This window comes from Nansenia antarctica (assembly GCF_963989245.1).
Source record: "Nansenia antarctica genome assembly, chromosome: 13".
Taxonomy (NCBI): domain Eukaryota; kingdom Metazoa; phylum Chordata; class Actinopteri; order Argentiniformes; family Microstomatidae; genus Nansenia; species Nansenia antarctica.
Genome location: NC_137683.1, coordinates 771627 through 795076, shown reverse-complemented (window position 1 = coordinate 795076; position 23450 = coordinate 771627). Strand labels below are relative to the sequence as shown.

Here is a 23450-nt window from a genome sequence, read left to right as displayed (position 1 = left end):
ACTACGTGAATTACGGCTTGTGTGTTGGTTAGGCAGGATTAGGCATCAGTTTGGAGTGGTTATGGTTAGGGTAAGTTGCCTGTGAAGGCATTAGCAAATATTAGCATAAGCAACACGAATTAGCAATAATTAACACCAAAGAAAGTTATGTCCCCGGTTTGATTCAAACCAGTGACGTTCGGGTTGCGAGTCGGGTAGTTTCTGCATCTCTGCCGATCTTATCCCACGGCACAGAAAATAATTCACAAACTACGACAGCAAGTCCAAATAGTTATCCTCTATTGTCACTCTGAAGTAAAACCCTTAACGCTTCTTAACGATCGCCGACCTTTATTCCAGAACACGATTGATCTGTCCCAGACGATGTCGCCGAACAGAACAAAAACGTTCTGCCCTCTCGTCTTCCATCAGAGGGGACGTTTATAAATCTCCAACTGACGATAAAAACACTTCTGAGAAAGAAAGAAAGAAAGAAAGACAGAAGGCAGTGAGTCTCTGGAAGGAGGCGGGGCCGTGACCTGACTGGCTGCTGGTGTTGAACGGCGTCTGTCTTGTCCATCTCTTCTTCAGCCATCAGAGACGTGGAGGACGGCCTCCTTGTGCTCCAGAGCAGCAGAGACAGAGACAGCTGCCAGCACTTCCTGCTAATGACGACGCCATCACGCCTCCATCACGTCTTGTGTTCGGATTTGTGAAGATAATGATCCAGAACGATCAGGCACATCTGTGCAACCGAGGACAATGTACAAAACAACTACTATGTAATTGTCTTCAGGGTAAAACAACTAATATGTAATTGTCTTCAGGGTGAAACGTACAGGATATTTTTCTTGCCTCACTTCACTTTGATTAAAGAACATTTGAGGCAAAGCCCAGAACATTCTGGCATGGAATTCCCCCGAGAAGATTAGCATTCGTCTACAATTATCTTGCCCTCTGTAATTACATGCATTTCCATCTCTGATCAGTTGCTCTCCTGATAGGAAGTCTGTGCAGCCGTGTCTCCTAACATCTGTGGTGGAGCTGAAACCAGTAGAGCTGCCGGGGCCGAGACCCTCAGACACGCTGGAGTGGCTCGCCTAGAAACACCACTTCCTGAACTCTCAGCAGCTCGGTTCAGAGATAGGAGGCCGCGGTACTTTATCAAGGAGGCAGATGTTTATTTGTTTCACATCCACAGTGATTTCAGCCATTTTTGTTGGTCCTACAGTAGTTACTGTGTTATAACACTGAATGTAAAACCCATGTTGCTCACATTACCATATCGTTAGCCTCATAGCATAATTGCCTAAGTCATGCTTCACTTGTGGTCAGCCGATCCATCTTTGTATGTAGTGTCAATAATGCCTATGTCAAAGAGATGACTTGGGCAGATAGTGAATGTAACAAGCATTCTGATAGACTGTTGGCATAGGCAATAATGCACAGTGAATCAGCAGTGTTAGGAGAGTAGAGTTAGGATGATATCTCAATTTGGCCAAAATATGACTGCTATGAGCCTCATAGCAATTATGCCATGAGGCTAACAATATGATTCTTCACATTTTTGCTGATTTACTTCAGCACTACAGTACTGTCATTTAGTTAGAGTTTTGCCTGTGACTCACATTTTTTCTGCCTGTATTGAAGTGGTGTTTATTAAGTGTATTCACATTGGTTGTAGTACATCGCTAATATGACAGTTGGATTTCAAAGACACACGCGTGTTGTGAGTGACGGGTCTCTGCTACTCTACACGGTGTGTTCACAACTCACCCACTGAAAGATAATCTCAGTTCAAAATTGTACTCTTATAGAGCGCAGGGCTGTGTGACACCTAGACGGACGGATACAAGATGGATGTTGCCACTGCATAGGACCCCTCAGCACACCCAGTGTGTCTAAAAGCCCTGAGCTGGATTACATTTCACCTCAGGCCCGACCACACGGCCTCAGCCCAGCCGTGCCGCTCTGCCACTTCCTGGTTTGTTTGCAGGCGTGCGGTGACGGGATCACCAGCTGTCAACACACGTCTCCATCAATCGCTCTGGCTCGGTTTCATCATCATGAAGACTGACAGCAGGCCAGATATCTTTACACCCGTACAGTACCCCAAAGCTCCTGTGTGATTTTTTGTTAATCACAGGATGGTGTGTATGTGTGTGTGTGTGTGAGAGAGACATACTGTGCAGTATGCAACTTTTTGAGAACAGCACTGCACTGCGGGTTGGATTGAATTGAGTCCTGGGGTTGAACAAAAGCTAAAGGGAAGACACAGCAGTAAACACTTCACTGTGTGTGTGTGTGTGTGTGTGTGTGTGTTCTCTAAAGGGTGTGTGTGTGTGTGTGTGTGCGTTCTCTAAAGGGTGTGTTAGTCTCCACAGTCACATAACAGACATTATTATCTCGTTACAGCAGAGACCTGTGGAGAGCCAGAACAGCAGTGGGTCTAGATGGTCCTTGTTAGCAGTCCGCTAGATGTCCGCTAGATGTCCGCTAGATGTCCGCTAGATGCTACACAGGGAAACCCCACTCAGTCCCTCTAGACGAGCCTACCCAGCATGCCACTGCAGTACTAACGCTTCTTCTTCTCTACAGAGATTATGACATATTTACGTCAAATAGACGTTTCCTCCTCTGCACCGGGACAGATAAGGCCCCCGTGTCACATTTCCTCCTTTCCCGCTCGTATTGTCAGTTGGTAATAACTATTCCTTCGGGCTCTGAGGTAATTTGAAACCTTCGCCCTATCGTCAGTTCGGGCCTTGACGGCGTGTCGTCTGTACCGTACGTCAGGGTGTCTCAGTTTAAGGACGGGCCGGCTCTGCCGACGCCGAGCCTTGGAAAGCGACTCTCTCTCTCCGGCCGTCTTCTTGCAAGCCTGTTCTGTCAGGGAGGGGGGAAGGCCGTGTGAGGAGGAGGAGGAGGAGGAGGAGGAGGAGGAGGAGGAGGCAGGGCTGCTAGCTGAGCTGTAGGGAGACCCGTCCTCTCGTCAACTCAACTTATTCTGACACAAAATTGGTTGAAGATTCACTGCAATTCACACTTTCCTGTATATCTGTACTTTTGTAGGGTTTTGTAATGGCGGTTTCTGTTCCGATGTCTGCCAAGTACATTTAAAAGTGACTGGACTAGGCGATACTTTTCACCCATCTTATACACTATATTCAGACACAAACATCTTATCCACTACATTCAGACTATAACATCTTATACACTATATTCACACTATAACATTGTATACTCTATATTCAGACTATAACATCTTATGTTGTAACTTTATAGGTTACATGATTGATTAATATGTTACATAATTGATTGACAGTTAAAATAGTTATTATTTATCGTTAAGATAGTTAAAGAGAAGTACATTTCTGTTGTATTAGCTAATAATGGGTAGAACTGCAGGTTCCAGAATGCCTTGCAGCAAGACGTCATATAAGTTGACAGTTTGTTGTTTTTGAGAAATGCGAATTGTTCATCCAGCATTGAAAGTGAGTATCTAATAGCTTGTTTTATTGAATTGAAGGTGATCACAAGTGTATGTCAGCAGATTTGTATATAAAGAACCTTTCACTTGATATCACCAGTCCTAGCCATCATTTCAGGAGGTAGAAATACTACATCTTATACACACTATAACAGGGAGGGGGTTACAGGGAGGGGGTTACAGGGAGGTGGTTACAGGGAGGTGGTTACAGGGAGGTGGTTACAGGGAGGGGGTTACAGGAGGTTACAGGAGGTTACATGAGGTTACAGGAGGTTACAGGAGGTTACAGGAGGTTACAGGAGGTTACAGGGAGGTGGTTACAGGGAGGGGGTTACAGGAGGTTACAGGAGGTTACAGGAGGTTACAGGAGGTTACAGGAGGAGGAGGTCACAGGAGGTCACAGGAGGTTACAGGAGGAGGAGGTTACAGGAGGTCACAGGAGGTTACAGGAGGTCACAGGAGGTCACAGGAGGTCACAGGAGGTCACAGGAGGTCACAGGAGGTCACAGGAGGTTACAGGAGGTCACAGGAGGTCACAGGAGGTTACAGGAGGTTACAGGAGGTTACAGGAGGTTACAGGAGGTCACAGGAGGTTACAGGAGGTCACAGGAGGTTACAGGAGGTTACAGGAGGTCACAGGAGGTCACAGGAGGTTACAGGAGGTTACAGGAGGAGGTTACAGGAGGAGGAGGTTACAGGAGGTTACAGGAGGTCACAGGAGGTCACAGGAGGTCACAGGAGGTTACAGGAGGTTACAGGAGGTCACAGGAGGTTACAGGAGGTCACAGGAGGTTACAGGAGGTTACAGGAGGTTACAGGAGGTCACAGGAGGTCACAGGAGGTTACAGGAGGTTACAGGAGGTTACAGGAGGTCACAGGAGGTTACAGGAGGTCACAGGAGGTCACAGGAGGTTACAGGAGGTTACAGGAGGTTACAGGAGGTCACAGGAGGTTACAGGAGGTTACAGGAGGTTACAGGAGGTCACAGGAGGTTACAGGAGGTCACAGGAGGTCACAGGAGGTTACAGGAGGTTACAGGAGGTCACAGGAGGTCACAGGAGGTTACAGGAGGTCACAGGAGGTTACAGGAGGTTACAGGAGGTTACAGGAGGTCACAGGAGGTTACAGGAGGAGGAGGTTACAGGAGGTTACAGGAGGTCACAGGAGGTTACAGGAGGTCACAGGAGGTTACAGGAGGTCACAGGAGGTTACAGGAGGAGGAGGTTACAGGAGGTCACAGGAGGTCACAGGAGGTCACAGGAGGTTACAGGAGGAGGAGGTTACAGGAGGTTACAGGAGGTTACAGGAGGTTACAGGAGGTCACAGGAGGTTACAGGAGGTCACAGGAGGTCACAGGAGGTTACAGGAGGTTACATGAGGTTACAGGAGGTCACAGGAGGTTACAGGAGGTTACAGGAGGTCACAGGAGGTTACAGGAGGTCACAGGAGGTCACAGGAGGTTACAGGAGGTTACAGGAGGTTACAGGAGGTTACATGAGGTTACAGGAGGTCACAGGAGGTTACAGGAGGTCACAGGAGGTTACAGGAGGTCACAGGAGGTTACAGGAGGTTACAGGAGGTTACAGGAGGTTACAGGAGGTCACAGGAGGTTACAGGAGGTTACAGGAGGTCACAGGAGGTCACATGAGGTCACAGGAGGTTACAGGAGGTCACAGGAGGTCACAGGAGGTTACAGGAGGTCACAGGAGGTCACAGGAGGTTACAGGAGGTTACAGGAGGTCACAGGAGGTTACAGGAGGTTACAGGAGGTCACAGGAGGTCACAGGAGGTTACAGGAGGTTACAGGAGGTTACAGGAGGTCACAGGAGGTTACAGGAGGTTACAGGAGGTTACAGGAGGTTACAGGAGGTTACAGGAGGTCACAGGAGGTTACAGGAGGTCACAGGAGGTTACAGGAGGTTACAGGAGGTTACAGGAGGTCACAGGAGGTTACAGGAGGTTACAGGAGGTTACAGGAGGTCACAGGAGGTTACAGGAGGTCACAGGAGGTCACAGGAGGTTACAGGAGGAGGTTACAGGAGGAGGAGGTTACAGGAGGTTACAGGAGGTCACAGGAGGTCACAGGAGGTCACAGGAGGTCACAGGAGGTTACAGGAGGTTACAGGAGGTTACAGGAGGTTACAGGAGGTCACAGGAGGTTACAGGAGGAGGAGGAGGTTACAGGAGGTTACAGGAGGTTACAGGAGGTCACAGGAGGTCACAGGAGGTCACAGGAGGTTACAGGAGGTCACAGGAGGTCACAGGAGGTTACAGGAGGTTACAGGAGGTCACAGGAGGTCACAGGAGGTTACAGGAGGTTACAGGAGGTTACAGGATGTTACAGGAGGTTACAGGAGGTCACAGGAGGTTACAGGAGGTCACAGGAGGTTACATGTGGTTACAGGAGGTTACAGGAGGTTACAGGAGGTTACAGGAGGTTACAGGAGGTTACAGGAGGTCACAGGAGGTTACAGGAGGAGGAGGTTACAGGAGGTTACAGGAGGTTACAGGAGGTTACAGGAGGTAACAGGAGGTCACAGGAGGTCACAGGAGGTTACAGGAGGTCACAGGAGGTTACAGGATGCTGGGAGTCCTGCCTCTCTCTCCCCCTCTCCCTTCTGATGCTGGGAGTCCTGCCTCTCTCTCCCCCTCTCCCTTCTGATGCTGGGAGTCCTGCGCCCCAACCAGGTGGAGCAGTGGTGCCTTCCCCGGTGGTGATGCGTGTAATAACTGTGCTCTCCTCTCTCTCTCTCACCCTCCCTCCTCTCCCTCCCTCCCTCCCTCTTTCTCCCTCCCTCTCTCCCTCCCTCCCTCCCTCCCTCTTTCTCCCTCCCTCTCTCCCTCCCTCTCTCCCTCCCTCCCTCTCTCTCTCCCTCCCTCCCTCCCCCTCTTTCTCTCCCTCCCTCCCTCCCTTTCTCACCGTCCTCTCTCCCTCTCTCTCCCTCCCTCCCTCTCTCCCTCTCTCCCTCCCTCCTTCCCCCTCTCCCTCCCTCTCTCCCTCCCTCCCTCTCTCCCTCCCCCTCCCCCTCTCCCTCCCTCCCTCCCTCTCTCCCTCCCTCCCTCCCTCTCTCCCTCCCTCCTTCCCCCTCTCCCTCTCTCCCTCCCTCTCTCCCTCCCTCCCTCCCTCTCTCCCTCCCTCCCTCCCTCCCTCCCTCTCTCCCTCCCTCCTTCCCCCTCTCCCTCCCTCTCTCCCTCCCTCCCTCCCTCTCTCCCTCCCCCTCCCCCTCTCCCTCCCTCCCTCCCTCAGGTGAACACCTGCGCGTGTGTCCCCAGGGCTACACCTGCTGCACGGCCGAGATGGAGGACCAGCTGAGTCCTCAGAGCAAGATGGAGTTTGAGAATGTCATGGAGGAGGCGAGTCACACGCTACGGACCACCTTCGTCTCCAGCCATAAAAAGTTTGACGGTAAGACGGCCGGGTTTGTTTGTTTACGTCCCTGTTTTATCTGAGACGCCCCTTCAGCTTTCCCAGAGGCCCGTGGTGAGAGAGGTGTCCATGACTGGTATGTACAGTAGGAGAGTGGTGCATGACTGGTATGTACAGTAGGAGAGTGGTGTCCATGACTGGTATGTACAGTAGGAGAGTGGTGTCCATGACTGGTATGTACAGTAGGAGAGTGGTGTCCATGACTGGTATGTACAGTAGGAGAGTGGTGCATGACTGGTATGTACAGTAGGAGAGTGGTGTCCATGACTGGTATGTACAGTAGGAGAGTGGTGTCCATGACTGGTATGTACAGTAGGAGAGTGGTGCATGACTGGTATGTACAGTAGGAGAGAGGTGTCCATGACTGGTATGTACAGTAGGAGAGAGGTGTCCATGACTGGTATGTACAGTAGGAGAGTGGTGTCCATGACTGGTATGTACAGTAGGAGAGTGGTGTCCATGACTGGTATGTACAGTAGGAGAGTGGTGTCCATGACTGGTATGTACAGTAGGAGAGTGGTGTCCATGACTGGTATGTACAGTAGGAGAGTGGTGCATGACTGGTATGTACAGTAGGAGAGTGGTGTCCATGACTGGTATGTACAGTAGGAGAGTGGTGCATGACTGGTATGTACAGTAGGAGAGTGGTGCATGACTGGTATGTACAGTAGGAGAGTGGTGCATGACTGGTATGTACAGTAGGAGAGTGGTGCATGACTGGTATGTACAGTAGGAGAGTGGTGCATGACTGGTATGTACAGTAGGAGAGTGGTGTCCATGACTGGTATGTACAGTAGGAGAGAGGGATACATTATTACACAAATGTCTGTTTTAACAGTTGGGAAGTTCCCACGGTATTTTCAAAGTGTGAAGTGTAGCATAATGAGTTGGGTTGCTTTGTGAGGTATGGTGGTTGTCGACATGCTGTCAGTTGAACTGTATGTGGTTGTTTTTAGCTTCTTAATTTGGATACTCTAATTGTTAGTCACTCTGGATGAGACTAGAATCGAGATACTAAGTGGCTACTAATTGTGCAGTAAGTTGCATTGTAATTGTGTAGTTATGAATCATGCTAGCAGCTATTTGTAGGCCCACGCTTTTCCTTTGAGACATTTACCATTCAAAGACTGTGATCAAAGCATCCAGGCAGTAGACAGTGGCTGTGTTCGGAATGGTATACTAGAATACTGCATACTAGCATACTCAATGAGTATATACTGCATACTACCTACTAAATTCATAATAAGTATGCGAAAACCAGCCGACCATTATGCATACTGCATACTGCCTCCCAGAATGCCTCCCAGAATGCATTTCGCCGGGACCGGCGAATTTAAACCTCCATTTTAAACCTCCATTAGCTAAAATATGTAATTTTGGCTTTACAAGTGTTAACATGTCTATTTATGAAGTTTTAATATGTTTTCAGGCGAGAAAGTAACCACATATATTCCCAAAATGTGTCCAGTTTACCAAAATAACCCGTTTATATATCTGATCTGACGATTTTTTGCGTCTTCTGTTCGCTAGCTGCGTTCGTAAATTCGCCCTGGAAATATGATCAGCACTCATGGAATGCCTCTTGTCCAATCAAATTACCTGGTCCCTTTATGACGTTGCACCCTGTGATATTCTGACGTGTAGCAAGAATATAATGTATAAATGATGAGACACACACTGGATATCAATTGGACTCTTTAGTTATTCGACGTGCTCGCATTCCAGCATATGCATTGACTGACTCCAGACTGCGCATGACCGGGTCTTGACTCTTGACAGTGTATCTAGTCTACCACCAGGTGGCAGTAGGTGGTCTAAACATTACATCACTCCTTTTTTAAAATAAATGATAAAGTGCATAACATTTAGCACATACACTGGTTCCTGAACTAAAACATGGCTCTCAACAAAGTAGCAAATCAAAATACATTCTTTGTGTTACTTTAATCAGTCTATTGTTCTCAGATTTATATAGATGTATAACATTCAAACAGTCCATTAACTTGGAACATTGTTAACTCAGAAGAACATGTTAACAGTCCTTTGGTACTCCTGCTCTTTAATCGAAGTCACGCAGGTATGCGGGAGGTTGTCTGTTCTCCCTAACTGGATACCTCGGCGGAGGTGCGGGTGGAGGCGTAGCTGGGCCTACTTCCTCACTGACCTCTGAACTTAAGTCCATTAGAGTGTCTGGGTTGTCTCGGACAATCTTCTTAAAGAATGAACTGTTCCTAGTGGTGGTGTAACCACTTCTTCCAGCTGTTATCATGGAACCTTTGACATCGATGACTGTGAGCGGCTCTGCGTTGTAAGGCGTAGTAAGCTTGTTCTGTTTTGGTTGACGACACAGGACGGTGTCTCCTGGCTTGATGTTAGAAGGCGTAGCGTGTCGTCGAGCATCTGAAAGAGCTTTCATCTTTGCCTTGGCCTCTCTGTCGATTCTGCGTATCTCTTCGTCAGCAGGGATGGTGATTGTGTCTGCTGAGGGTAGCTTGGTGGTCATCTTCCGTTGGAATAGTAACTCGGCAGGTGACGTGTTCGTCGTGCTGTGGGGAGTGGACCTGTACTCACGCAGGAAGACGTGCAGCTGTTGTTTCCATGGCATCCTCTGCATCTGGGCGATTCTGATTACTTTCCCGACGGTGCGCATGAATCTCTCAGCTGTGGCATTAGCTTGTGGCCATAGAGGTGTTATCTTCCTGTGCTTGAACCCTAGGTAGTTGGCAAACTCAGCGAACTGGTTGCTGTTGAAAGGAGGTCTGTTGTCAGTCTTAACAACTCTTGGGATTCCAAACATGGAGAAGACTTTGTCCATGACTGGTATGACTGTGTTTGCTGAGGTAGATCGAATAGCCTCAACAATTGGGTATCGTGTGTAGTCATCGACTATAACTAACAGATATTCTCCCGATGGGAGTGGGCCATAAAAGTCAGCACTAACACTGTGCCATGGTGCGTCTGGCAGCTCAGACATTTTGAGTGGTTCGGTCTGGGTGACTGGAGTGTTCACTTGACATGGGAGGCAGGTCTTGGTGATGGTCTCTACCTGTTGGTCTATGGTAGGGAACCATACCTTTTCTCTGAGTAGGGCCTTTGTCTTAGCTACGCCCTGGTGGCTTTCATGAGCAATCTGCAGCGCCCTCTGCTGTAGAGCTGCAGGTATGACAATCCTGGTGCCTCGCAGTATGATGTCGTTACCTGTGGACACTGTGAGTTCATCACTGACGAGCTTGTATGGTTTCAGTGCAGCAGCACCTGGTGAGCGGTCTGTGATGAAACGCCATGAGTCATTTATGATGTGTGCACTGACCTGTTGCAGGATTGTGTCTTTCAATGTCTCTCGCTGTATCTCTTGTAGTGTCATCGCCTTGGGTGTTGCTTGAAGTGCTACGAAGTTAACGTACTCCTCTGCAACCTTGGATGCTCTTGTGTTCTGTGACGACTGTACCGGGAGGGGGTGTCTAGACATGTAGTCAGCTGGATTGCCAGCTCTTTTTCTATATTCCACTCTGAAGTTGTACGGCTGTAGTCTGAGGCCCCATCTCTCGATCCGTGCAGGTTGTTTTGATCTCGGGTTATTCCATATCATCTCCAATGGTTTGTGGTCGGTTACCATGGTGAATGGATGTCCATACAGATACAGGTGAAAATGTTCGCAGCTCCAGATGATGGCTAGGGCCTCACGTTCTGTTTGCGAGTATCTCGTTTCTACATCGCTGAGTGCGCGGCTGGCGTAGGCTATGATGCGCTTCTCTCCCCCTCCTCCTTTCTGACAGAGGATGGCGCCTAGCCCCACCGGACTTCCATCAACAATGAGCTCCGTCTCCTTCCTGGGATCGAAATATGACATTGTTGTGTCGCTCGTCAGGCTGTCCTTGAGCGTCTGGAGTGCCGTAGCTTGATCACTGCCCCACTGCCACGGAGCGTCCTTCTTCGTGAGCCCACGGAGCGGTGCAGTGATGGTTGAGTAGTCCTTTATGAACCTGGCGCAGTAGTTGGCCATGCCCAGAAGACTTCTGATCTCACCTGGATCTTTGGGGTCGCTGGCGTCGTGAATGGCTGACACCTTCTTTGGATCTGCAGAAATCCCGTCGGCAGAAAAATGAACCCAAAGAATTCAAGGCGCTGCTTGTTGAATTCGCATTTGTTGCGATTGAGTGTCAAACCACTGTCTTTCAGTCTTTTAAACACTGCTCTCAGAGTGTCGTCGTGTGCTTCCTGAGAGACGCCATAGATGATGATGTCATCGCTGAGGTTCTTCACGCCCGGTATACCTTGCAGCGTCTGGCAGATGGCGTTCTGGAACACTTCAGCGGCGGATGATATACCGAAGTTCAGGCGTTTGTATCTTCTTAGCCCGAGGTGTGTTGTGAACGTTGTGATGTAACGACTCTCTGGATGCAGCTCGAGCTGGTGGTAGCCTGCTGTGAGGTCCAACTTCGAGAATACCTTGGCACCGTTCAGCTCGTGTATTACATCGTCCATTGTTGGGGTGATATGTCGTTCTCGCTGAATTGCTGTGTTCGCCTGACGCATATCAACGCAGATTCAGACTTTATCAGGGTCTTTTGGCTTCGGTGGTGTGACGATCGGGGAAACCCAGGGTGTTGGTCCAGATATAGTTTCAATGATACCGTCGTTCTCCAGCTTCTGAAGCTCCGCCTCGACCTTCTGACGGACATGGAAAGGGACCCGTCTGTGCGGCTGGCACGTCGGTTGGATGTCGAGGTCTATATGCAGTTTCACCTGGAAGTCTTTCAGCTTTCCGATTCCGGTGAAAAGCTCTGGGTAGCTCTGCACGAGTTCATCTGCGACAGTACGCCCACTGGGTGGCATCACTGGCGGCGTGTTCACCATATTGATGATCTGGATCAGCCCTAGTTCACTGGCAGTTGCGTAGCTGAGCAGAGATTGTCCGGCGTCGCCTCTGAGAACGTAGAACACACTCTCTGTCCGCTTGTTAGTAGCCTGTACTTTGCATGCAAATTTACCAATGATAGGTAGAGCGTTGTTGGACCCATATGGAAATATTTTGATCATGGCTGTGCTGAGCATAGGCTTTGGGTCAAGTGTGTTTAACACATCTTCATTAATTATGTTGACAGCTGCTCCTGAATCAATCAGTATTTTAACACTGACACCATTCAGCTTGATGTTGGTCTGGGGTTGCTGTATACTTGTGCTGTTGATTACATACACATACCTTTCGTCTCCACTTGATGAGTCTCTTGATTTGGTCTCGGAGCATGCTGTCACCTGGTTCACTTTCTTAGTGCTCCGCTGCTTGTAGTGAGCTGTGTCTTCCTCTTGGCTTTGATGTGCTAATTTCTGACCACGGCAGTGTTTGGCATAGTGGTTAGGCTTTCCACAGGCCCTGCAGTCCTTCCCTCTGGCTGGACAGTCACCCTCGTGTGGATAATTTCCTCCACAGTTTCTACATTGCAAGCTCTTCTCTTTGCGCCTGTATGCTGCATGTTGCTGTTTGGCGCCCTTGAGATGCAGTGCATTAATTGCGGTGACAGCCTTCTCTTCTATGCTTTCTGCCTGTTGTTCAGAGATCTCTAACATTCTTCCTAGGTCTAACATATTAGTCAAAGTCATGTTTGGCTCTCTGAGCGCTCTCCTGCGCAGCCGTGTTGAGGTACAGCTCTGTATTATTTGCGCGACTATTTCTCTGTCTGCATCTGCAAATTCACAATCTTTAGCTAGCATCCTCAGTCTGGTATGAAATGTGTCTAAAGACTCACCGGGAAGCTGTATGGCTTGTCTGAACTTGTACACAAGGTATTGTGTGTTCTTTTTCGGTGAGAAATATCCGTGGAGCTTCGTTTTTGTGTTTTCATAGTCATCACTGTCGTCAGCCAGCGTGTCGTAGATATCATGGACTCTCTCTCCAGCTAAGTGAAGCAGCAGTGCCCTCTTCCTTATTTCTTGAGTGATGTTTGTGGCTACGGTGTAATTTTCAAATCGGTTGATCCATTTGTTCCATCGCGTTCCAAGCGAACTGGGATCGGTTTCTGTGTCGAATGGCTGTATGGCCATGTGGCCCGAAAATGCCGACTGCATGATGCTATCGTTAGCCTGGGTAGCTTAGCTAACTACCCACTTCGACTTTTCCGGACGGATTCTTCTTCTTCCTCCTTCAAAAATCGACACTGGTGGCGTTTCCACTTTGAATCCTCGTCGCCATTGTGATATTCTGACGTGTAGCAAGAATATAATGTATAAATGATGAGACACACACTGGATATCAATTGGACTCTTTAGTTATTCGACGTGCTCGCATTCCAGCATATGCATTGACTGACTCCAGACTGCGCATGACCGGGTCTTGACTCTTGACAGTGTATCTAGTCTACCACCAGGTGGCAGTAGGTGGTCTAAACATTACACACCCAGTGTGCGCTCCGGCGCTCTCAGAGCGATTTTAACTTCTCCCTTCATCCAGGACACCTTGTGCATAGTCTACCCACAAATAGAGTGCTTATATAATAAAGTTCCTTGAACAAGAGTGCTCCAGGCACAGTCATATGGATGCTTAGGGTCATGGTCCTCTTGCTCACGGCCATACTAGCCTAGCGTTACCGAGGAGAGGCGCGTGCAGCGGCCGAGGAGAGTGCACTCTTTCCGGATAGACATTTATGCATGCTCTCGGGGTTCGAAACATAACTTCCCGGGGTGCCAGTGGGTTGGTTGATGGCTCATAATGACCGTATAGCGATGGTGGAGTTAGCAAAGTAGTATTGTGTTTTTACCACCTTCCTAGCCGGTGTTATTCACGGACAAATACGGTGCCCGGGGCACACTCTTTGCGGGTTAATAACGTCGCTTTACCGGGGCTTACGGTGAAAATTCAAATGTGTCCGGACAGGGGAGAGGGGCGGGATCGTAAATCACTTTGAATGGAGTCGATTGGAGACCCCCATCGATGTCGACACTGCTCGGCATACTGCTACTAGCTTACTAGCTTACTATATTGTTGTCTTAACAGTTGGTAAAATAACATGATTAAAATAAATATATATGAGCAATAACATATCGTGGGCAAGCACTACAACCAACTTGTCCGTCTGAAGCTACAATACTGGGATCATTCGTGATTGGGCTACAAACAGTCAAATACTAGGTGAACATGTATGTAAGACACAAATAAACTTGGATTTCTTGCATTTCAAGTGGCATATTTGTAATCATGACGATGTAGTCATGTCTAAGAATGCATTTCACCATGTTAATGTTAATTATTGTTAATACATGTTAATTCCCAGTATAGTGAAAATACCACCGCTCATCCGTGATCAGACTTAGCTGGGGTGCTGCAGCTGAAGAGTATCAAATAGAGTGCAAAAAAGCAGCATCTGCACACTCAAATATGTGCAAAAAACTATGTTTATTGCAAGCTTTCGGTCCCCAGGCTATCGGACAATGTAAACAAAAGCTGTATGACAAGTTTGTATGACGCAGTTTGACGAGGCTGAAAGCGCACAGGGTTGCCAGATGGGATTGACAATTTACAGCCTAAACTTTCTATAACCTCAAAATCAAGTAGCCCATTCGGCGGTAACCCGCCCCATCTGGCAACCCTGGACGCAACTCTGCAACCCTGGACGCGAAATGCATTTTGGGAAATAGGACCTGAGCTAGTGTCCATCGTAACCGACTTCAATTTTGACGGAAGTAACTGCTCGCCTACTAAATATCTTGCATACTCAAATCTCGCATACTGTACAGTGTGAACATACTACATACTCAAAATCTACGTCATATCTAGTATGAGTAGTATGCTAGTACGCTATTCCGAACACAGCCATTGGCTTGTTTTATTATTACCATGTAAACACTCTGAAGCCCCTCCCTCACCATGTAAACACTCTGAAGCCCCTCCCTCACCATGCAAACACTCTGAAGCCCCTCCCCTCACCATGGTAACACTCTGAAGCCCCTCTCTCACCATGGCAACACTCTGAAGCCCCTCCCACCGTGTCCTTTAAAGGGCCAGTCTGCAGAATGGTAGACGACAGCAGCTCCTCAGCAGCAGAGCAGCTTATGTTAATACGTTAATTAAAATGACTTAATTTCACAGTTTATTGAGTTCATTGTATATTACAGACGGGTCAACTTTAGGAGCGCGGGGGGGTATTTATTTTCCGTAGCAAAGCTAGCTCAGCTGACCTATCGTTCATCGTTTATGATGTTTCAGAACCGAGGCTAGGCTCCAGAAATAAGGGTGTGTCTGGTAAATGTATATTTACATTTTAGACATTTAGCAGATGCCTTTTTCCAAACCGACTTACAACAACGTACATTTTTTATGTAAGTGAATCATCTCGACATCAGTCATCATCAAATAAAACAAATCTCTGCCTGGACCAGGGTTAGGACCAGGGTTAGGACCAGGGTTAGGACCAGGGACCGCTGGCATCACACTGCTAGAAGATGAAGGAAGGACTTCCTTTAAAAATCTATATATTGGCGTGCTTAGGTGGCGTAGTGGATTAAGCGCTGATTCCAGCCGTGGACATATCCTGCATGTCATCCCTTCTCTCTCTCTCACCCATCCTTCCTGTCATAATCTATATTATATTTGTCATTAAAAAGACAAATAATGAGTGGGACTGCCCCACTCAGAAAAAATAACTATAATTAAATATAAAAAATATATATTTACAGTAGATAAACTGTACAGGGGGGTAGAGGGGGGTGAAGAGGTCTTTAGGAGAGACAGTCAAGATGTAGCCTGAAGAGATGAGAGGTCTTCAGTCTACGGAGGAAGACAGGTAGTGACTCTGCAGTCCTGACATAAGATAGGTAGTGACTCTGCAGTCCTGACAGAAGACAGGTAGTGACTCTGCAGTCCTGACAGAAGATAGGTAGAGACTGCAGTCCTGACAGAAGATAGGTAGAGACTCTGCAGTCCTGACAGAAGATAGGTAGTGACTCTGCAGTCCTGACAGAAGGTAGGTAGTGACTGCAGTCCTGACAGAAGATAGGTAGTGACTCTGCAGTCCTGACAGGAGATAGGTAGTGACTCTGCAGTCCTGACAGAAGACAGGTAGTGACTCTGCAGTACTGACAGAAGATAGGTAGAGACTGCAGTCCTGACAGAAGATAGGTAGTGACTCTGCAGTCCTGACAGAAGGTAGGTAGTGACTGCAGTCCTGACAGAAGATAGGTAGTGACTCTGCAGTCCTGACAGGAGATAGGTAGTGACTCTGCAGTCCTGACAGAAGATAGGTAGTGACTCTGCAGTCCTGACAGAAGATAGGTAGTGACTCTGCAGTCCTGACAGAAGACAGGTAGTGACTCTGCAGTCCTGACAGAAGGTAGGTAGTGACTGCAGTCCTGACAGAAGATAGGTAGTGACTCTGCAGTCCTGACAGAAGATAGGTAGTGACTCTGCAGTCCTGACAGAAGATAGGTAGTGACTCTGCAGTCCTGACAGAAGACAGGTAGTGACTCTGCAGTCCTGACAGAAGACAGGTAGTGACTCTGCAGTCCTGACAGAAGATAGGTAGTGACTGCAGTCCTGACAGAAGACAGGTAGTGACTCTGCAGTCCTGACAGAAGATAGGTAGTGACTCTGCAGTCCTGACAGAAGACAGGTAGTGACTCTGCAGTCCTGACAGAAGATAGGTAGTGACTGCAGTCCTGACAGAAGATAGGTAGTGACTCTGCAGTCCTGATAGAAGACAGGTAGTGACTCTGCAGTCCTGACAGAAGATAGGTAGTGACTGCAGTCCTGACAGAAGATAGGTAGTGACTCTGCAGTCCTGACAGAAGACAGGTAGTGACTCTGCAGTCCTGACAGAAGATAGGTAGAGACTCTGCAGTCCTGACAGAAGATAGGTAGTGACTCTGCAGTCCTGACAGAAGACAGGTAGTGACTCTGCAGTCCTGACAGAAGATAGGTAGTGACTCTGCAGTCCTGACAGAAGATAGGTAGTGACTCTGCAGTCCTGACAGAAGACAGGTAGTGACTCTGCAGTCCTGACAGAAGATAGGTAGTGACTGCAGTCCTGACAGAAGATAGGTAGTGACTCTGCAGTCCTGACAGAAGACAGGTAGTGACTCTGCAGTCCTGACAGAAGATAGGTAGAGACTCTGCAGTCCTGACAGAAGACAGGTAGTGACTCTGCAGTCCTGACAGGAGACAGGTAGTGACTCTGCAGTCCTGACAGCAGATAGGTAGTGACTCTGCAGTCCTGACAGGAGACAGGTAGTGACTCTGCAGTCCTGACAGAAGACAGGTAGTGACTCTGCAGTCCTGACAGAAGACAGGTAGTGACTCTGCAGTCCTGACAGAAGATAGGTAGAGACTCTGCAGTCCTGACAGAAGACAGGTAGTGACTCTGCAGTCCTGACAGGAGACAGGTAGTGACTCTGCAGTCCTGACAGCAGTGGGATGTTGTTGTTGTTGTTTTCTTGTGTCAATGACTGAGTCAAGACACAGCCACACCTCCACATACACACACACACACACACACACACACACACACACACACACAGACACACACACAGACACACACACACACAGACACACACACACACACACACACACACAGCCACACCTCCACATACACACACACACACCTCCACATACACACACACACACACACACAGCCATACCTCCACATACACACACACACACACCTCCACATACACACAGCCACACCTCCACATACACAAATCTGGTTCTCGAGTTGCTTTTTTGGGAAAAGGATAAGACAAATCAAGGCATAATCATCCAGTCAGGCCCCTCTTTAAACATTCATCTGAGGTGTGAACGGTTTGTTCTCTTGTCAGAGTCATGACCGCTGATTTAAGAGTCTTTCAGACTTCACAGTTCTAACGGCGGCCGGTTCCTCGTTATCTGTGGACGACGACTTTGATTTAGATTCAATTTGATTGTCATTGACAGAGCACAAGTACAAAGACAACGACATGCATGTTGGCATCTGACCAGTGCAATAGAGCAGAAGAAAAGCCATAACAGTATGAACAGATTTAGGCCCTGTCCACACCTATACGTTTTTTTGATAAACGTTTTTCGTATCTAAAAATATTACCGTCCACACCAGCATGTTTAAACGCAATATAAACGCTGGCATTGAGCATTCCACACCAGTAGTCGGCGATATAATATTATCCCCATAGCCCCGCTGGCCAATCAGACGCCTCTGTCTCTCAATGTTCTCGATCATTAACTGTGCATTTATCTGTAAACAGGTTAAAAGTCCAGTTAACAGTGAAAGAACTAGAAGCACTTTGTTCACATCCATTTTCCTCGCTTGTGTAGCCTCGAACACCGTTGCCTGTTGTAAACATAGAAGTAACTGGTGCTAGGATATGACGTTGGAGGGAACAGCAAACAGCTGCAGTGCGCATGATCATAGAAATCTACGCGCATGATGACGTGACGAATACAAAAAGCTCCGTCTATCTCGTCCACACGTCAAAAATATACGGTGAATATACAGCGTGTTTAAACATCTTCACTCTGGCAGGCGTTTTTAAACATCTTCGTTTTCAGGGGGCAAAAACTTGTTTGCGTCTGGACGAACCCCCCAAAACGAATATAAAAATCCACGTTTATCAAAAAAACGTTTAGGTGTGGACAGGGCCTTAGAGTGTGAAAAACAGCATGGTTGAAGTCCTGAGTGGTATTGGGGGTGGGTGTCACAACTCCGCCCCTGGCTCATCAGCCTCAATCAGTGGTGCCAGGTGTGGCCGGTTAAGACCGCGACTGGCTCCTACTTAAGCCCTGCACCTGCTTCCAGTCAACGCCAGATTGTAGCCATTCATGGATTCCCTGCCTGCCTGACCCCTGCCTGCCTGACTACCCCCCTGCCTGCCTGACCCCTGCCTGCCTGACTACCCCCCTGCCTGCCTGACCCCTGCCTGCCTGACTACCCCCCTGCCTGCCTGACCCCTGCCTGCCTGACTACCCTCCTGCCTGCCTGACCCCTGCCTGCCTGACTACTACTCCTCCGGCCTGATCCTCTGCCTGCCTGCCAACCATTCCTCCTGCCTGACCCACCGCCTGTCTGACGTTCCTTCCTCCTGCCTGATCCACTGCCTGCCTGACTACCTGCTACCTGTCTGCCCCCCCGCCTGTCTGCCGACCACTCCGCCTGCCTGATCCCCTGCCTGTCTGACTACCTACCTGCCTGCCTGACCCCCTGCCTGTTCTACCAACCTCCAGCCTACTTCCCCTAACACCCCTACCCTTATCAATACATTACATTTATTGCTGAAACTACCTGTTCTCTGGTGTCTGCTTCTGGGTTCCGCCCTCTGGTCGTGACAGTGGGTTAGGGTTAGGGGGGGGGGGGTTGGGCTGAGTTCCCTGATCATACTCTAACTGAGCCTACACAAAGTGGCACAATGTACTCCTCTTGTTTTTGGAAACATTGGAACAAATGTCTGCCTGTGTTTTGATCACTGTGGACCTGAAGTATTTCTGTTCTGTTTATCCTCGTAATGTATTTGTTTCTTCTTTGTCTTTTCTGACATGGACCTGTGTGTCTGAAATAAAGTTAAGTTGATACTAAAGCCTGTTTGGACCTGCGCCTCTCTGTGAGGTTGCGTGGTAAAAGCAGTTGCTTCTCTATTGGAACAGTGGGGTCATTAATACCCACTCAGAGACATAAATAAATCAGAACGTGTGTGCCAAATGTAATTACAGGTATTTTATTATGAAGATAACCTGGGGATCGCTGTCAGTCTGTCTGTCCTCAGTAGTTATCGTTGGGGGGAGCCCACGTCTTCCTACGCAATAAAACAAATCAATGCCAGACTGACTCCATCCGTAATTACCTCCCACTTAGAAACGCATGGGTTGTTTGGTTTAATCAGGCTTTTATTAGGGCGCCTTGGATGGAGGGGAGTGCGGCTGCCAGAGTACATATGTCAGAAGGAAGCAGGTTCAACTTCACTCAAGTTCATTTCTGACAGTATGTCAGCATGTCTATTACTTGCTGTGGTAAATCAGAAATCAGAAATTTGCCAACTCCCGGCATTGTAAGTCATTGAATGTCATTCAGTCACGGTCGGTCAGTCAGTCGCGAAGCGTTGTTTGTTTGTCCGAGTTTTCAAAGGGGGCGTGGCTTAGCGATAGGTCCATTGTTAATGTCGGCCTCGACCTGCATTCTCCACCTTCTCCTATTGGTCGGTGCTGGACTGTGTTCTGACTGGCTAGGAATAGCCCAGGAGCTTTCTGCCCTTCATCCAATGAACCCCTTTGTGCCTCCTATCAGGTCGTAGCCCACTGAACTTTACCCAGCATGCATCTCTGGCCACTGCAGCCTGAGAGGAGTGGTGCTGAGGCCTCTATCTCAGCCAGCAGGTGAGCCTGTCTGAGGAAGCAGCACTGTCTTCATCTCTCTGACGGTGTCTCCAGGGAGGCGCTCTGCCTCTCCTTGTTCACAGATCATCTCTCTGACGGTGTCTCCAGGGAGGCGCTCTGCCTCTCCTTGTTCACAGATCATCTCTCTGACGGTGTCTCCAGGGAGGCGCTCTGCCTCTCCTTGTTCACAGATCATCTCTCTGACGGTGTCTCCAGGGAGGCGCTCTGCCTCTCCTTGTTCACAGACATCTCTCTGACGGTGTCTCCAGGGAGGCGCTCTGCCTCTCCTTGTTCACAGATCATCTCTCTGACGGTGTCTCCAGGGAGGCGCTCTGCCTCTCCTTGTTCATCTCTCTGACGGTGTCTCCAGGGAGGCGCTCTGCCTCTCCTTGTTCACAGATCATCTCTCTGACGGTGTCTCCAGGGAGGCGCTCTGCCTCTCCTTGTTCACAGACATCTCTCTGACGGTGTCTCCAGGGAGGCGCTCTGCCTCTCCTTGTTCACAGACCATCTCTCTGACGGTGTCTCCAGGGAGGCGCTCTGCCTCTCCTTGTTCACAGACCATCTCTCTGACGGTGTCTCCAGGGAGGCGCTCTGCCTCTCCTTGTTCACAGACCATCTCTCTGACGGTGTCTCCAGGGAGGCGCTCTGCCTCTCCTTGTTCACAGTCTTCATCTCTCTGACGGGCGTCTCCAGGGAGGCGCTCTGCCTCTCCTTGTTCACAGACCATCTCTCTGACGGTGTCTCCAGGGAGGCGCTCTGCCTCTCCTTGTTCACAGATCATCTCTCTGACGGTGTCTCGAGGGAGGCGCTCTGCCTCTCCTTGTTCACAGACATCTCTCTGACGGTGTCTCCAGGGAGGCGCTCTGCCTCTCCTTGTTCACAGACATCTCTCTGACGGTGTCTCCAGGGAGGCGCTCTGCCTCTCCTTGTTCATCTCTCTGACGGTGTCTCCAGGGAGGCGCTCTGCCTCTCCTTGTTCACAGACGTATCATCTCTCTGACGGTGTCTCCAGGGAGGCGCTCTGCCTCTCCTTGTTCACAGATCATCTCTCTGACGGTGTCTCCAGGGAGGCGCTCTGCCTCTCCTTGTTCACAGATCATCTCTCTGACGGTGTCTCCAGGGAGGCGCTCTGCCTCTCCTTGTTCACAGACATCTCTCTGACGGTGTCTCCAGGGAGGCGCTCTGCCTCTCCTTGTTCACAGACCATCTCTCTGACGGTGTCTCCAGGGAGGCGCTCTGCCTCTCCTTGTTCACAGACCATCTCTCTGACGGTGTCTCCAGGGAGGCGCTCTGCCTCTCCTTGTTCACAGACCATCTCTCTGACGGTGTCTCCAGGGAGGCGCTCTGCCTCTCCTTGTTCACAGTCTTCATCTCTCTGACGGGCGTCTCCAGGGAGGCGCTCTGCCTCTCCTTGTTCACAGACCATCTCTCTGACGGTGTCTCCAGGGAGGCGCTCTGCCTCTCCTTGTTCACAGATCATCTCTCTGACGGTGTCTCGAGGGAGGCGCTCTGCCTCTCCTTGTTCACAGAACTGTCTTCATCTCTCTGACGGTGTCTCCAGGGAGGCGCTCTGCCTCTCCTTGTTCATCTCTCTGACGGTGTCTCCAGGGAGGCGCTCTGCCTCTCCTTGTTCATCTCTCTGACGGCGTCTCCAGGGAGGCGCTCTGCCTCTCCTTGTTCATCTCTCTGACGGCGTCTCCAGGGAGGCGCTCTGCCTCTCCTTGTTCATCTCTCTGACGGTGTCTCCAGGGAGGCGCTCTGCCTCTCCTTGTTCACAGACGTATCATCTCTCTGATGGTGTCTCCAGGGAGGCGCTCTGCCTCTCCTTGTTCACAGATCATCTCTCTGACGGTGTCTCTAGGGAGGCGCTCTGCCTCTCCTTGTTCACAGATCATCTCTCTGACGGTGTCTCCAGGGAGGCGCTCTGCCTCTCCTTGTTCACAGACATCTCTCTGACGGTGTCTCCAGGGAGGCGCTCTGCCTCTCCTTGTTCACAGACGTATCATCTCTCTGATGGTGTCTCCAGGGAGGCGCTCTGCCTCTCCTTGTTCACAGATCATCTCTCTGACGGTGTCTCTAGGGAGGCGCTCTGCCTCTCCTTGTTCACAGATCATCTCTCTGACGGTGTCTCCAGGGAGGCGCTCTGCCTCTCCTTGTTCACAGACATCTCTCTGACGGTGTCTCCAGGGAGGCGCTCTGCCTCTCCTTGTTCACAGACATCTCTCTGACGGTGTCTCCAGGGAGGCGCTCTGCCTCTCCTTGTTCACAGACATCTCTCTGACGGTGTCTCCAGGGAGGCGCTCTGCCTCTCCTTGTTCACAGACATCTCTCTGACGGTGTCTCCAGGGAGGCGCTCTGCCTCTCCTTGTTCACAGACATCTCTCTGACGGTGTCTCCAGGGAGGCGCTCTGCCTCTCCTTGTTCACAGACATCTCTCTGACGGTGTCTCCAGGGAGGCGCTCTGCCTCTCCTTGTTCACAGACGTATCATCTCTCTGACGGTGTCTCCAGGGAGGCGCTCTGCCTCTCCTTGTTCACAGACATCTCTCTGACGGTGTCTCCAGGGAGGCGCTCTGCCTCTCCTTGTTCACAGACATCTCTCTGACGGTGTCTCCAGGGAGGCGCTCTGCCTCTCCTTGTTCACAGACGTATTGATGCTGACGGTGTCTCCAGGGAGGCGCTCTGCCTCTCCTCTCTGACGGTGTCTCCAGGGAGGCGCTCTGCCTCTCCTTGTTCATCTCTCTGACGGTGTCTCCAGGGAGGCGCTCTGCCTCTCCTTGTTCACAGACCATCTCTCTGACGGCGTCTCCAGGGAGGCGCTCTGCCTCTCCTTGTTCACAGACATCTCTCTGACGGCGTCTCCAGGGAGGCGCTCTGCCTCTCCTTGTTCACAGACGTATTGATGTTCTGATGCCGCGGCCGTAGCCCAGCTTGGTGCCTTTCCTGTTGCTTGTTTTGGTGTTTATTTGCTTTTTCCTTAACTTGAATGGACATCTGACTGTGTGTGTGTGTGTGTGACACATCTGACTCTCTCACTGTCTCACACACACATCTGTCTCTCTCACTGTCTCTCTCACTGTATCTCTCTCTCTCTCTCTCACTGTCTCACTGTCTCTCTCTCTGTATCTCTCTCTCTCTCTCACTGTCTCTCACTGTCTCTCTCTCTCTCACTCTCTCTCACTGTATCTCACTCTCCCTCTCTCTATC

General features: G+C 49.7%; 1 protein-coding gene across 1 annotated transcript in view; it reads left to right on the top strand.

Moving 5' to 3' along the window:
- Positions 1 to 23450, top strand: part of LOC308169769 (glypican-6-like) — a gene marked incomplete at both ends in the record, with an annotated part of 249102 nt that overhangs the window by 41106 nt on the left and 184546 nt on the right. Inside the window, one exon of the mRNA XM_080544507.1 lies at positions 6717 to 6875. Coding sequence (XP_080400633.1) covers positions 6717 to 6875 — 159 coding nt within the window. The remainder of the gene's footprint in view (positions 1 to 6716; positions 6876 to 23450) is intronic.